The sequence below is a fragment of the Borostomias antarcticus genome, assembly GCF_949987555.1.
Source record: "Borostomias antarcticus genome assembly, chromosome: 16".
In the NCBI taxonomy this organism is placed as follows: Eukaryota; Metazoa; Chordata; class Actinopteri; order Stomiiformes; family Stomiidae; genus Borostomias; species Borostomias antarcticus.
In genome coordinates, this window is record NC_140249.1 from 8,940,119 (window position 1) to 8,955,125 (window position 15,007).

Below are 15,007 nucleotides of genomic sequence, written 5' to 3' on the forward strand. Positions count from 1 at the left end.
CAATGTGACCAGGGTGCACAAAGAAAGAGGCAGACCAACAAACGTACAGTGTGTGTACAGTGTGTGAAAACAGAGCCCTTTCTACATCCGCTAGCCATAGGAGGCGCAGGTGTTGAGACTGATCAAAGACTTCCTGTCTGGGAGGGTCGACACACACATCACAGAACTAGCATTACTCTGTCATGTTTAAAAATAGAGAAACACCCGTTTTGCTACATTACATGATGTCTAATAATCCAATTATAATAGGTTTAAAAGCCCAAACCGAATAAAAAATACTCCATATAAACACTTAAATCCGAATAAACAGGCCCAAATCGACTTAATTTTCAATTGGTTGCAGAGGGATAGTTTAAACCTTTTCATGAAGCGATCAGGTATTAAACGATGAACCGGATTTCTCTCTGGCTGCGTTCTTTCTGTGCATGCTCTCTGTCAAAGGGGACGTACGTCTACTGTATGGTGGGTAAAATGCTTCCAGGCAGACCTCAGCAGAGTTTGTTTTTAATCCAAACTCAGAACTGAACTCCTAGGCAGCAGGACAATAAGGAATGAAGGAATGGCGACCTATTTAAACAAGTCCACAAACGCCCAGGAGAAGAGTCAGCTGTTGTCAAGCGGTTGCTTGATTAAGAGCACCACCATAACACAGACAATACTGTAGATATCCATTATTTGCAAAGTTTTGATTTGGGTTTCATAACAATAGTAACTCACTCAATCCTGCCTGTGTGCGCGCATGTCACAAAGCTTTTCCGCTTACATACATTGGCGCATATAAACACCGCAACGTATTATATCACATCCCATGTAAACAGTTTCCCCAAAATCTTCAATCAGATTGAATTCAGTCAGATATTTGTTTTAAAAGTGTGCATGTAAACGCAGCTATTGTAACTCTTATAACTATGTCAAACTTCTCCATCACATTGTGACTAAAATGCATTTGACACTTTTAAAAAAAAGATGCCATGTTGACCGACTCTTGTTTCTTGCTGACATTTGAATACTGTGCATCTTTATTTTAACATACAGATTAAATGTTGACCAACTGTGGTTTCTTGCAGGCGAGCCATTGGCTGGCAGAACGGGAGCAGGTGTCCCGAGAGGCTACTGGAACTTCTCCTGGTTGGCCGAGGATGTGCTGAGCTTCCCCAAGGACCAGGCACCAACATCAGGTGAGAGCCATGTTGTCAGACCCCCTCAGCTAAATGGACAGGCCCCTGGCACCCTCAGCCCAAGGACACAGCTGGGGCCTGATTTGGCGTGATGCAAGGTGTCAGCTCTCTATCAATACATATAAACATCTTTGTTTTGTGTTGTCCTTCGCCAGCTACGGTACTCGACACCTCTGGCATGTTGAAAAGTTTCTGGTTCGAAGTCGGACTTTGTCGAAGTCACAGAGCAATTTCATGGGGAGGTGGTACTGCAACTTAAAGTCCCAGTTAACCAAAATCAGAGATTTGCTTGAAAACACATTCTATGTGTTAGTGATGCATTGCTGATAACATGTAAAAATGGGATGAACCATGTGTAGTACTGAATTGTGAAGTTAGACCAGTTTTGTGTTTTTGACCAGTTTTGATTTCTGGATTTTCTGGGCGGGCTTAAAACGGTACCGGATGACGTAGAGCGGTGTTCTTAGCATATCCCCGCCCTAACACTATATAAAGCTAGAACGGATTTGAATCTTCGGTTCTCCTGCTCAATCTTGAGTCTAGAATTAGCTAGTTTTAACCAACAGTCTAGAATTAGCTAGTTTTTCTTAGTTAGCAATGCCTATGCATAAAACTAAACGAAAATGCATCCTTCCTGGATGCCAGCAGGAATGGGATGATAAGGTCTCCTTCTTTCACTCCCGAGTAAAGCTGAAATGAGAAGCAAATGGTTCGCATTTTTGAAGAGCCATGGTGTTACAGAGGAGTCTGTCACCGCTAGCGCCCGCCTCTGCAGCAAACATTTCACTCCCGAAAGCTTCTGCAATTATAATATGAGGCTTTTGGGTTTCACGGACTCACGACTGGTCCTGGTGAATTCGGCGGAGCCAACCATCTCCCTCCCCGGCCTCCATTCTCCTCCTGTCGCATCAACCTTTGGTGCCGACACCGTTGCCTTGTGTGCTTATAGCTAATTAACGTTATAACGTTAGCTAGGTAACGTAAGCAATAGGAAAATACACTGCTACGTTAATCTACAAAATGTGTCTTGACATTTATGTGGTAATGTCAGCTATGATGAATATATGTAATCTTAGGAGGAATTATAGCTAACATTAGCTATGTAGCTTGTTGCAGATGGGAGTGTGTATATAACCTTAGTCTAGCTAACATAGCTAGCAGCACCGACCAGGCGACCACCCACCAAATAAAGTTACGGATTATATATTATGACTATAAGCGTTAACTATACGGAAACTGCCTGCCATATTTGTGGCACCTGATGTGCGTATGGGTTCACCGGTAATGGTTACAATATATTTCTCTAGCGGGAGACCGGGAGGCGGGAGCGAGGGGGATGGTTAGGTAGACCAGGTAGACCAGGTAGACCAGGTAGACCAGCTGCAGCTGGAGAAAGACGCACCCTCTCCCAGTGAAGCGGTGCTCGGCGGCTACTGGCTGAACATTCCAGTTCTGTTGGATATGTTGCGGGAAAGTTGAAGCCGAGTGCTCGTTATTCTCACACATAACATTGCCAACGAGAGTGGATGAGTCTGTCCCGATTATCAACTCCGGTAGTGTACGCTTCTTCGCGCTATCAGCGCTGTTCAAGCCAGTGACTAAAAGGTACATTTTAAACAACTTTTTCCATTGATCCCAAGGGACGACAGGATCGCCTGGGAGGGATAGGAATGGGTCCGGAGGTGGCAGGGAGAAAATAGGGACAGACTCATACATTCCTCGTTGCCTGTTTTTGTATTTTGCATCTAAGGGCAGTAACACTGGCGCGTTGGTATAGAGTAGCTACAGTTTTACCTGTGTTGTTTGTCAGGAGGTAGGTTAGGAGGAAGCATCTGTGCGTTTGACTCATTAGACAAGTGTAATTTCAACTCCTCTCTGTTTTCACAAAGCTGTGCCTTCCTACCACAAAAGAGACGGCGTGCCAGTGTGACAATATGCAGACCAGAGAACGGTACTATTTGACAGGTTCTTCCCTCCACACCCCCTCCCCACGCAATTGGGTGTGGCTTCGGTGCCTTCAGCAGACACGCCCCCACGGTCTCAGACCAGAGAATGCTGCTGATTTTTAACCGATTTTGAAGCCTTATTTTATATACTTAGCGACATTTTTTATCACTCAGATTTGGCTGGGTGGTTAATGACATGTTTTCCTGTGGTGTGTGAAGCTCATTACAAAAATGTGAACTGGGTTAACCTGGACTTTAAACAAATAGTATTGAAAACAGCTGAAAGTTCATGAAGTAACTGGCTGAAAACACAAAGTTTAGATCACAGGAGAAAGATCTATGAAATATAAACAAAATCACAACAGAACCAGTGACATGACAGAGGGCTTTGAGCTTCTTTTCTTTTCTTTTTTTTTAAGGGGGAGTGGGGTTGAGGGGGGGGGGGTTGTCCAGTTATGAGCTAAATATTTAAACAGTGTAAGCCTCTTTTTTGTAAACCGGTCTTTCATGAAACTTGAGCACAATTTTGAGATATAGTAATACAAGAGTAAAGAAAGTTCATTACATTTCCATTCTTTAAATCCTATTTTAAATGATCCAGGTATTAAAGGGCAATGCTCGTTTTTGACAACCTGGACCTTATTTACGACATATTATAAGAAGTTTGACTCACCGAGATCACTTTGGTGTAGTTCGGAGGCCTGTAGAAGAAATTTAAAATCCAGCGCGAGCCAGTATATCCATGTAATGACGGTGATCGGGGCACCGAGAATGCAGTTTCTCAAAATCCATTTTCGGCCGCTAAACGGTTGTTTTCATCAATCAGATTGAATGAATCGACAGTTGAGATTCCTCAACGCGAGCCATTCTCTGCGCTACGATCGGATTGTTGCTGACGAATGACGACGACAATATTCTCGGCACCAACAACGATCGTAGCGCAGAGAATGTGAGCCGGAGAATAGCCAGTCTGCGCGCTGGCCTGAGCGCATGCGTGCTGGAGCAAGTGGGGAAAGGCGTGTAAAGATCATATTACAGAGGCTAAAGACCCCGTATTTGAAAACCACAACAATGGCTCGCGTTGAGGAATCTCAACTGTCGATTCATTCAATCTGATTGATGAAAACAACCGTTTAGCGGCCGAAAATTGATTTTGAGAAACTGCATTCTCGGTGCCCCGATCACCGTCATTACATGGATATACTGGCTCGCGCTGGATTTTAAATTTCTTCTACAGGCCTCCGAACTACACCAAAGTGATCTCGGTGAGTCAAACTTCTTATAATATGTTGTAAATAAGGTCCAGGTTGTCAAAAACGAGCATTGCCCTTTAAGAACTATTACTCTGAGTGCTTATTACTACAGTAGATGCTAAATCATCAAGTCCACAGGAGCTGGAGGGAATTCAAACAGAGCAATGCTAATAGTGTAGGACCCATATCCCCAATGGATTATATGAAGTCATATCCCCATATCCTCATTGGAATCATCACTTTTTGATCAGAGAAGCCGCTATTTCATTGAACAATTGCCAGACCAAGAATCAGTCAGCTCGAATTCAAAGGTCTGGACCCAGGCTGTGCTTTACTGGGAGGTAGGTACAAACTAATGTGAGTGGTTAGAGGAGATGAGCTGTGTCAATCTAATGATGGCCTGCTCATATGTGGCCTGCAGGGGGATGGGGTCTTCTCTGATCTCCATTAGTCCAGGGGCCAATACTGATATTTTCACAAATTAGTAACACCCAAGGTGACCAAACTATTTTGTTAGGAAGACAACTTCCCCAAGCTTATATTTTGGTATGATAACCCTGTGCCATTTTGAATCCTTTACGAAAGTAATTAAGCTATACATCTGGAGAGGTTATCATGTGTTTTTAACATTCATGTTTCCATGTTTTCATATTGATCCTTTTAACATTCTGGTATCACTAATGTTTGGCCACCTTAAGTGGTACCAAAATCTGGATTGGCCCCTGGACTACATGTTGCATATTAGAAGGGGTTTGCATAGTTTATGCATCAAAGGGTTGTGTAACTTTATATCAATGCTTCAGTGTACAGTAGTAGTAGTGAAAGTTAAAACACACTGGAGACAAATTCACTGTTTGGAAGACCATTGGTTTCCAGAAACACAAGTCATGATGAATGATATTGTGGTATATTGACCACACTATTCTATGTTGCTATATTACCCCTCTGAACCAAGGTTATAATAGTTTAGCTTTTTTCATTAGTTTTTATTTTTATATCGTTTTAACTTTTTGTTATCAATTTCAGTTTAGTTTTGATTAGTTTTAAATCAGGTTTGCTAGTTTAGTTTAGTTTTTATTTTTTGAAAATGCTTAGTTTTAGTTTAGTTTTTATTAGTTTCCGTATTAGTTTTAGTTTTTTCTTCTGTTTTAGCCTTGTGAGACCATCCTGATCTCGTGAGCTCACGTTGTTTCACTCTGTGTGAAACAAACCATCAGGCGCACGTCAGGTTACTTCTGCGCAGGACACAGCTAAAGAAAATGGAGGATAGATTTCATATCCACCCAAAATACTAGGCTTATGTATGAAATGAAAAAGACTAAAACTAAGGACATTTTCTCTATAATTTTAGTTTATTTTAGTTAGTTTTGTAAACACACAATGCAGTTTTAGTTAGTTATCATTTTTTTGTAAAGTCTAGTTTTTATTTTTATTTCAGTTAACTAAAATGTTTTTTCACACCTAGTTTTCGTTTTTTAGTTAGTTTTCGTTAACTCTAATAACCTTGCTCTTAACACGGTCAAGTTTAGGTACATATGTGGCGCATGCGCAGTGAAGTATGTGAGTTGTTGATGAAGAACTGTCAGTAAAAGAGTTGACTGCAATGTCTGTCCACCTCGTACCTCGAGCTAAGAGAGTTAGGATGTAACATATATATAGTAATCAGGGTTTGCTAATATGGAGGTAGGGTTGTTTATACTGTAGGGCGATTACTATCATTAAGCTGCTAGATACACTAGGCAGGGTTAGCATACCAAAATATAAACTAGAGACCAAGGTTATAATAGCTTTGCTTTTTTCATTAGTTTTTATTTTTATATCGTTTTAACTTTTTGTTATCAATTTCAGTTTAGTTTTGATTAGTTTTAAAGCAGGTTTGCTAGTTTAGTTTCGTTTTTATTTTTTGAAAATGCTTAATTTTAGTTTAGTTTTTATTAGTTTCAGTATTAGTTTTAGTTTTTTTTTTCTTCTGTGCTAGCCTTGTCAGACTATCCTGATCTTGTGAGCTCACGTTGTCTCACTCCATGTGAAACAAGCCATCTGGCGCACGTCAGGTTACTTCTGCGAAGGGGCATAACCAATAAAATGGAGGATAGATGTCATATCCACCCAAAATACTAGGCTTATGTATGAAATGAAAAAGACTAAAACTAAGGACGTTTTCTCTATAATTTTAGTTTATTTTAGTTAGTTTTGTAAACACACAATGCAGTTTTAGTTAGTTATCTTTTTTTTGTAAAGTCTAGTTTTTATTTTTATTTCAGTTAACTAAAATGTTTTTTCACACCTAGTTTTCGTTTTTTAGTTAGTTTTCATTAACTATAATAACCTTGCCAGAGACTTGTAGTGAGAGAAAAAAGTAATACCATCATTGTTTGGTGACCTTAGGTGGTACCAAAATCTCGATTAGTACCTGGACTACATGATCTTCAAGGCCGTAAGGAGCAGGCAGGAGAGCTTGGTTTTCATCTGGACAGTTAAGTTACTGAGCCGTGCGGCGATGCCATACCTAATGATGCTCTGGACCACTGCGTGATAGAAGAGAAGCTTGGTGCTCTGCTCCATTCCAAACACCCTGAGTCTGCATGAACGAGCTTCCTCTGCTGTTCCCTTGAGCAGATGGGCTCTGGCTGAACGTTCCAGCTCTGTCATCAATGTGCACTCAAAGGTACAGTATTTATAGAAGTTCACCTGAGCAATGCAAACATTGTCGTCCTCTATCTTATCGAGTTCACCGCCTTTTCAAACTGTTTACTAAGACGGTGCTATTGTAACCCATCTGTTTCAGCATGGCCAGGGGGGGAGTAGAACCTGGGGCTCCCGCTTGGGAGGCGGACGCATCTCATAGCTATATATATATTTTTTTTTATTAAGTAAAATGTTATTAACATAAGTTGTTCATCCATACATACAGTACAGTACAACAGTTGACATGCCAGGGGGGCAAAATTATAGGCCAATAGTAATACATTTTATGTTTTTATAATATTAATTCCCCTACCCCTTCCCAGTTGGTCTTTCTCCAAATAATATTTATGCAGGATGCTTTTAAACACATTACTACATAATATAGTCTAGTCTAACCCTCTAGTCTTACACATACGCACTCATTCGCATAGCAGTCAACAACAAATTAAAACAATATGATTAATGATAATAATAATAGTGACAGGAAAAGAAAAAAAAAGACTGTAAACATAAGTCATGACATTAATGAAACATGTCCCTTAGGTAATAGCTATAGTTTTTTTTTTATTTCATTTTAGGAGTTCCTAAAGAGTACCTGCTAGAATATCATTAGTGTATAATATATAGTAATATATAGTGTTGCCTCGTACTATAGCAAATCAAGCACGCATCATATGTATGAGTGAGCATTAAGATGTGTGTGGAGTGTGTGTGTCTGTGTGTATGAGTGTGTATTAAGATGTGTGTGGAGTGTGTGTTTGTATGAGTGTGTATTAAGATGTGTGTGGAGTGTGTGTGTCTGTGTGTGTATGAGTGTGCATTAAGATGTTTGTGGAGTGTGTGTGTGTATGAGTGTGCATTAAGATGTTTGTGGAGTGTGTGTGTGTGTGTGTGAGTGTATGAGTGTGTGGAGTGTGTGTGTGTGTGTGTGTGTGTACTGTATGAGTGTGTGTGTCTGTGTGTGTATGAGTGTGCATTAAGATGTTTGTGGAGTGTGTGTGTGTCTGTGTGTGTATGAGTGTGCATTAAGATGTTTGTGGAGTGTGTGTGTGTGTGTGTGTGTGTGTGTGTGTGTGTGTGTGTGTGAGTGTATGAGTGTGTGTGTGTGTGTGTGTGTGTGTGTGTACTGTATGAGTGTGTGTGTCTGTGTGTGTAGATGTGTGTGGAGTATGTGTGTGTGTGTGTGTGTGCAAGTCCATATATCCATCTCCCCTCAGAGCCTTTCAGAGCCCACACAGGTGACAGCTTCGGCACGAGTTGAGGCGTCCCTTAGGACCCCGGCATCCGCTAGAGAGGTCGGAGGTCATTCTGTAAGTAATAATTCAGAGCCACACTGGCACCAAACTGTCACCCGGCTGTTTATGAAACACTTTCCTTCGCCTGACTCTGAGGGGACCCCGGCCTGGCCACATGTGACAGCCTGCCTTACAGGCTCTGTAATTGGTGTCAGTCCAATGACAGGTACCCCCCCACCCCCACACACTCTGATTTAGAGTGAACCAGGCCCATCAAGCAGCCAGCAGCCCCATGTCCACCCCTGCTGTGATACCAACATCTGAATAAAACTCGCCTCCAAAAAAAGGAGGGAGGGCATGGAGCTTATGGAGCTAGGGGCGTGGCCTGTTTGGAGCTAGGGGCTACACTCAAAGGCAAAGAAGAGGCCAAAATCCATTAATTCCAGAATAGACATTCAATCAGTACTACAACTGCACTGACATCTGATTGTTACTCCAAATTTCAAATATTTAAGTGGTAAGCGTAAATTATCCCATAGAGTAATAATTTTATGGAATAGGCTACCTGCTTCTATCAGATGTTTATCTAGAAGAGACTTTAATAAGCTTATTAAGACTATTTTAGATGGTCATTGGGACTAATTTGTGTACAATCAATTCAGTGTATTGATATGTACTAATGTTATGTTTTAAATGTAAAGGATGTTGAGGATAAGTTAACGCCCTCCCCCGGAGGATCTGTTAACGTACTGTAATCCTCAATAATTTCATGACTGTTTTAACAACTCATAATTAATCACAAAAGCCTACTTTATCTCGTAACCCAATCCCGTTTAATCCACTTAATTTATAAGAAGTCCTTGTGTTGTTTTGTAAGTTAAATCCAAATCATGCATGTTGTCCAAGTCCGTGTAGTGTAGTGTAGCTGCACAGCCATGGACTCAAACATTGGTTTCCCTCAAATAAACACAATCGTCTCTGATTCATTAGTCCTATCCACCATTCCAGCAATCAATCTTCTGAGCTGGCGCTAGTTTTGTGACATAATTTTTCAACAAATGTTCTAGATCTCCGTTTTCCATGTTGATTGCTGCCAGTAGCTAGCTAGATAGTTCATGTGACTGTGATTGACCAGCCTCACGTCATCAGGCTCTCCTCGGGTGATTGACAGCCAGATGAATGGTGGGACAATCATAACTAGTTTATAAAAATATGTTTTTTCTGAGGAAGTCTGTCTTCCAGGCTAGCGTGCATGTGTGGGTATGCTTGTATCCCTGTATGCCCATGTGTAAAACAGAGAATGAGAGAGAGAGTGTAGCAAACACCTCCAGCGAGGAGCTGACACACACGTAGAACAATGCTGGCGCGCCAGGGAGCCGGCCATGGTGATGCATGCAGAGCAGAGATGGGAACAGACGTGAGACTGTGGCTAAACCGAGGGAAGCAGAGGTGGGAGGGCGAGGGAGACAGCAAGTGTGTGTGTGTGTGTGTGTGTGTGTGCATACTCTCAAGTGTGGGTAAGCCATCTCAGAAAGCCTCGCATAGCCTTTCAGAGGCTAGGGAGAGAGGGAGATTAAGGGATAGGTGTGGGGGGCGGCGGCGCTGACAAATACTGAACACTAGTAGTGCTGGAGGCTGTAGTGATGGATGGGATCTGTCCCCACAGCATCTGCTGTACGCTGGCATTTATTACCCACAAGTCCAGGCGGACAGACCTCGCCACCGCCACCAACACGCATACTTCCTCCACCCGGAGTCCCCTCACTGCTGGCCTCCATCCTCCTCTACCTCCATCCCAGAGTTGGCTCCCGACAGTAGTTACTCCTCCCTCGTCTCACCCCTCTCCCTCGCTTAGTCTCACCCCTCTCCGTCGTGTCCGTCCTTCCTGACCCTAATCACTCCACACCTCCACCTCCCTCCATCTCTCCTCTGACTGACAGAACCCCTATACAGCACCTCCATCTCCCTCCATCTCTCCTCTGACTGACAGAACCCCTATACAGCACCTCCACCTACCTCCATCTCTCCTCTGACTGACAGAACCCCTATACAGCACCTCCATCTCCCTCCATCTCTCCTCTGACCGACAGGGCACAGAACAGCTATACCTCCATCTCCCTGCTGGCTAATAGTGGCATTGAGAACCAGGGCGCTGAACCGGTTCGAGGAACAAATGAATAATAATAGGAGGAACAAAAATGGAAACGAAAACATAATCATCTTTAAATACTCCAGAAGAGAAACGTCAATTTGAAATCTCCATTACCGGTTAATAACGTAACTTTTTCGTTCTCTGTAATATTTCACGTTAGGGCTAGTGGAGGAGGACCCAAGAGCAGACATGATAGGCGTAGGGGGACAAGCCCACGTTGGGGCACGTTTATTGGTCAGGCAGTGTTCAGGCAGGAACGTGGCAGTCAGACAGGCATGGAGTTCAGGCAGGAATGTGGTTCTCCTGTCAGGCAAGGTTCAGGCAGTGGCAGGGAGGTCAGACTAGGATGAAGGAAAACAAAAAGGGTGAGGTAGGGTTAGGATAAAGGCAGGTTTAGGTTACAGCTAGAGACGCGAGACCCACAACGATCTGGCATCGACTGCTGAGTAGCCCGGTTTCTTAACCTGGCTGATATGGGTTGATTGGAGATGCCAGGCAGGTGTGGAGTGGGACCAAGCCCGGCTCGTGGCTGATTGGTGACGCCAGGCAGGTGTGGAGTGGGACCACGCCCGGCTCGTGGCTGAGGCTGATTGGTGACGCCAGGCAGGTGTGGAGTGGGACCACACCCGGCTTGTGGCTGAGACTGGTGAGAGCGCAGTTCCCGCTGCGCCCTCTGGGACGTACCAGGGGAACCTGATATGTTATATTTATGAGGGCTTCCTGACTGTGAATTACATAACAATTGTAACTAATTTCCAAGGTAGGAATTGGGTCTCGGACACATCCTGCTCAAGAGAAGCCTGTCTAAGTGTATGTACTGTAGGCTACCTGGGCTAGCGCTGCATATCAAACACACCCAAACTCACTATTAGCGTAATTGCACTCCCTTTCCACACAAGTTAGTGTGGAAAGGGCATTTTCATGCCTGAAGTTTATTCATCCACCGCATTCACTAGTGCTTTTGTTTCTTTCTTTTGAAGTTGATAATAATACAACCGGATGTAAATGTGTCATTTTGATCTAATTGGTTCAGACCTTGATGTTATGGGCAGAACGCAGAACAGAAACGTTAAAATATTGATTCTGCTCACATTTTTTAATTTCATTTTCAAGCCTGCCACTGCAGCCCCCAGGGTAGAGGCCGAGGGGCTGCTCTGACCAGGGTAGAGGCTGACCAGGGTAGAGGCCGAGGGGCTGCTCTGACCAGGGAAGAGGCCGAGGCTGACCAGGGTAGAGGCCGAGGGGCTGCTCTGACCAGGGTAGAGGCCGAGGCTGACCAGGGTAGAGGCCGAGGGGCTGCTCTGACCAGGGTAGAGGCCAAGGCAAAGGGCGGAGCGAGAGCATGACCGGGCGCAACACTGACATCCCACCGTGACTCCTGCCTGTGCCCTCGCATAACAACCTGTCAAGCTCAGCTGGATAAGCAAAACTTGATTAACAGACCTCACCCCCTTCCTCCCTCCTCCTCCCACTCCTCAAGCCTCCACACACCCCTCATTCTCCCACTCCCCACGGCCGCCCGCTTCCCTCCCCCTCATCTCCCATCAGCCCTGATAGATGCCGCCATTCTGGCCCAGTAATCAAATGAGAGCAAGATTGATTTCCGTCAAAAAGCCATTTTTGAGAAGAAAAACAAGCAATCAAGGAAGTGTGTTGTTTGGGGTGGGGTGGGTGGGGTATCCCCCCATTATGTGTCCCCTGTGTGGCCGTCTGATTGTACATTTTTTGTTGCATTTAACTTGTCTGCATCGCCTCTCATCTCCATCTGTCAAAACCGACTTGCTACTCATCCGTCCGTCTGGCTGTATCTATTGACAGTGTGGCTTTATCCCAGAGAAGAGTGAGTGGATTATCCTGGAATATCCAGGGTCGTAAAGAGGTGAATGGATACATAAATAAGATGGAGCCACAAGCAATTTGTTGTAATCACGGCACAAACATATTCGTCATCCTGGTCAAGGGATTGGCTGGGAAATTTATCAAATGGTTTAATATACAGTACGTCTGAAACATACCTGTACAGTATAATTTACTTACCATTTAATCCCACCGGTCACATTGGTAAACTTTTTTTTTTTTTTTTTACTTCTAGAAGCTTTAAAAGTGTGGTAGTTGGCTTTAGGCAAAAAAATAAACTTTTAAAAGAAACAATAGGCTGTCTCCTTTGAATTGTATCAATGTCATATTACTAGTGTGAATGTCACATGACCAGGCCAGTCTACTTCCTGCTTGCACATCTGGAAGGAGATGTCTGCCCCAAACCGCCACAAAAAGAAGTAAGTATAATACCTTAATTAACAGATAAAACTATCATATTTTGAACATATATTCCTTAAAGGGTCTACTACTGATACAATTACATGCTTGCATTCATGTTTTGATCATAAGAGGTGTAAATGTAACCATGGTCACAATTGTGACCGCTAGCATAACACATAGTCAAAAATCAAGGGTTTTGACTGTTTATCATATTTATCTTGTTTTTTTCTACACAGGTTAAAACTATCAGAAGTCTTGGACTCCTAGACTTAAGTGAACCCCCGGGTGCCATGTGTAGCATCACAGTCATTCCTCCAGTTGAAAAAGATTCAGTTGAAAGTGACTGTTAGAGTGGTTTCTCTGATAGAGAATACCACGGTGAAACAGGCCGTTTGCCATTAAGACTGCTGGATGGTGATGCAGAGGTGAACTACATGGAGGATGAGGAAGATATTCACCTGATATCCCCAGACCTGCCCCCAGACACCACTATCAAAGCAGCTTTACAACGACAGCACTTAGCACTTCTTATCAGAGTAAGAACATTAGACTTAGTCAATTCTAGTTCAGTCTGTTCAGTCCCTTCCCAAAGTTGAAAGCAATCTGGAGAAGACTTGGGCCTGTGCTGTTTATTAATCCTGAGTTGAGTAGGCCACTCCCTCAGGGAAGTCACCAGGGCAATTAGTCTATCTCAGGCAGAAACTAACTCTCACAATAGAATTAACTATCAAGGCAGCTTCACACCGACATAGCACTTAGCACTACCTATTAGAGTATGAAAATTATACTTAGTAGATTCTAGTTCAGTCTGTAGATCCAAGTCCCTTCCAGAAGATAAAAGCAACATGTTTTAAGGCACAGTAAATGTCTGCACTGATTTATGTTTTTGCCAAATAATATACTCTCTTCTAATATACTTCTTTCTTCTAATATATCTTCTGGCAACAATGTTAGCAGTCACTTTTTATTGTATACATTTTATGTATTTATTTTTTGGGGTAAAGTACTGCCAGTTTAAACATTAATAGCTCTACTGTTAACTCAAATGTATTGGCGCTGTTTTATGAGACTGCAAAATAACTATTGTCACTGTTGGTACAACACAGTACGAAATGACCTATTACCTTTTGCATTATGTTTTAAGGCACAGTATATGTCTGCCTGCACTGACATTTCTGCTTTTAAGTCATTGATAGTACACTTCAGTATGTAGTGCCAGAGTACCTTTTCTACCATGTTCCTGTAAGTTCATGAAAGTTGAGTTGTGCTGCTTGAAAAATAGTAATACTGTTCTGAACATTCTCACCGTGCCTAAGTGTTATATGTTGCACATGTTATTGATATTCTGATAGTCTAAGTGTAAATGGGTCAAATTGAAGAATTTCTGTAAATTTTGACTGCTGTTTCCCACCAGTCACAATTGTGACCAGGGATAAAACCTACATTTTCATTAACTTAACCATCATAAAAGAAATACATACAGTTTATGTGTTAGGGAGGTCTAAGGAGTAAAATGGATGCACTTACTTTGCAAGAAAAAATGTGTGATTTAATGATTAATGTCAAAAATGCTTGCATGTGGACTTGTTTTTTTGATCCGGAATAAATGAAATGTTGACTGTAATAATACTTTGTGGCTTGAAAATAGCAGGCACATTTGTATTCTAAACCAAGATGGCCACTGTTGGCTGGAGTCCAAGCGACCCTCGACTCCTTAAAGATGCAAGGGAGGTGCTCAGTCTCTGCCCCCTTGATGAATGGGGTCAGGGTCGTCTTGTCACGATAGGCTCATTATCCAATCCTGAACCTTGTTAACACAGTCAAATCCAATGTTGAGCCTGAATCACTATTTTTTATTATCCAGGCTTACATTTACTGTGTTGAGACAATGCATTAATTCCATTTGACTCTCCTGTAGTTACTAGATCCATTAAATGGCACTACTGTTTACAGACTTTCTTTATTCCATTCACCATCAGATAACTTTGTTGTAAACAAACTGCCCTATTTCATAATGAGACACTCATTACATTTACAACCAATGAGATGCTCCATTCACATACTGTACAAGAACGTCAGTCATGAACATAACCTTGTATAAACAACTCACCAAGACTGTATGCATTTATAGTAATATCAACACACATTACATTAATGAATTGACCAGCACAGTGGACATACCATAAAACAGTCAGACATTCTACAAACTTTTGTTGAGATTTTCCACCTCCAGTATGAAGACAATGAGGAAACTGAGATAGCTTGTGTTAGTCTCCAAACAGTTGAATAGCGGCCG

General features: G+C 42.5%; 1 protein-coding gene across 1 annotated transcript in view; it reads left to right on the top strand.

Moving 5' to 3' along the window:
- alk (ALK receptor tyrosine kinase) overlaps positions 1–15,007 on the top strand; it is a gene marked incomplete at both ends in the record, with an annotated part of 479,282 nt that overhangs the window by 189,606 nt on the left and 274,669 nt on the right. Inside the window, one exon of the mRNA XM_084451093.1 lies at positions 1,068–1,178. Coding sequence (XP_084307219.1) covers positions 1,068–1,178 — 111 coding nt within the window. The remainder of the gene's footprint in view (positions 1–1,067; positions 1,179–15,007) is intronic.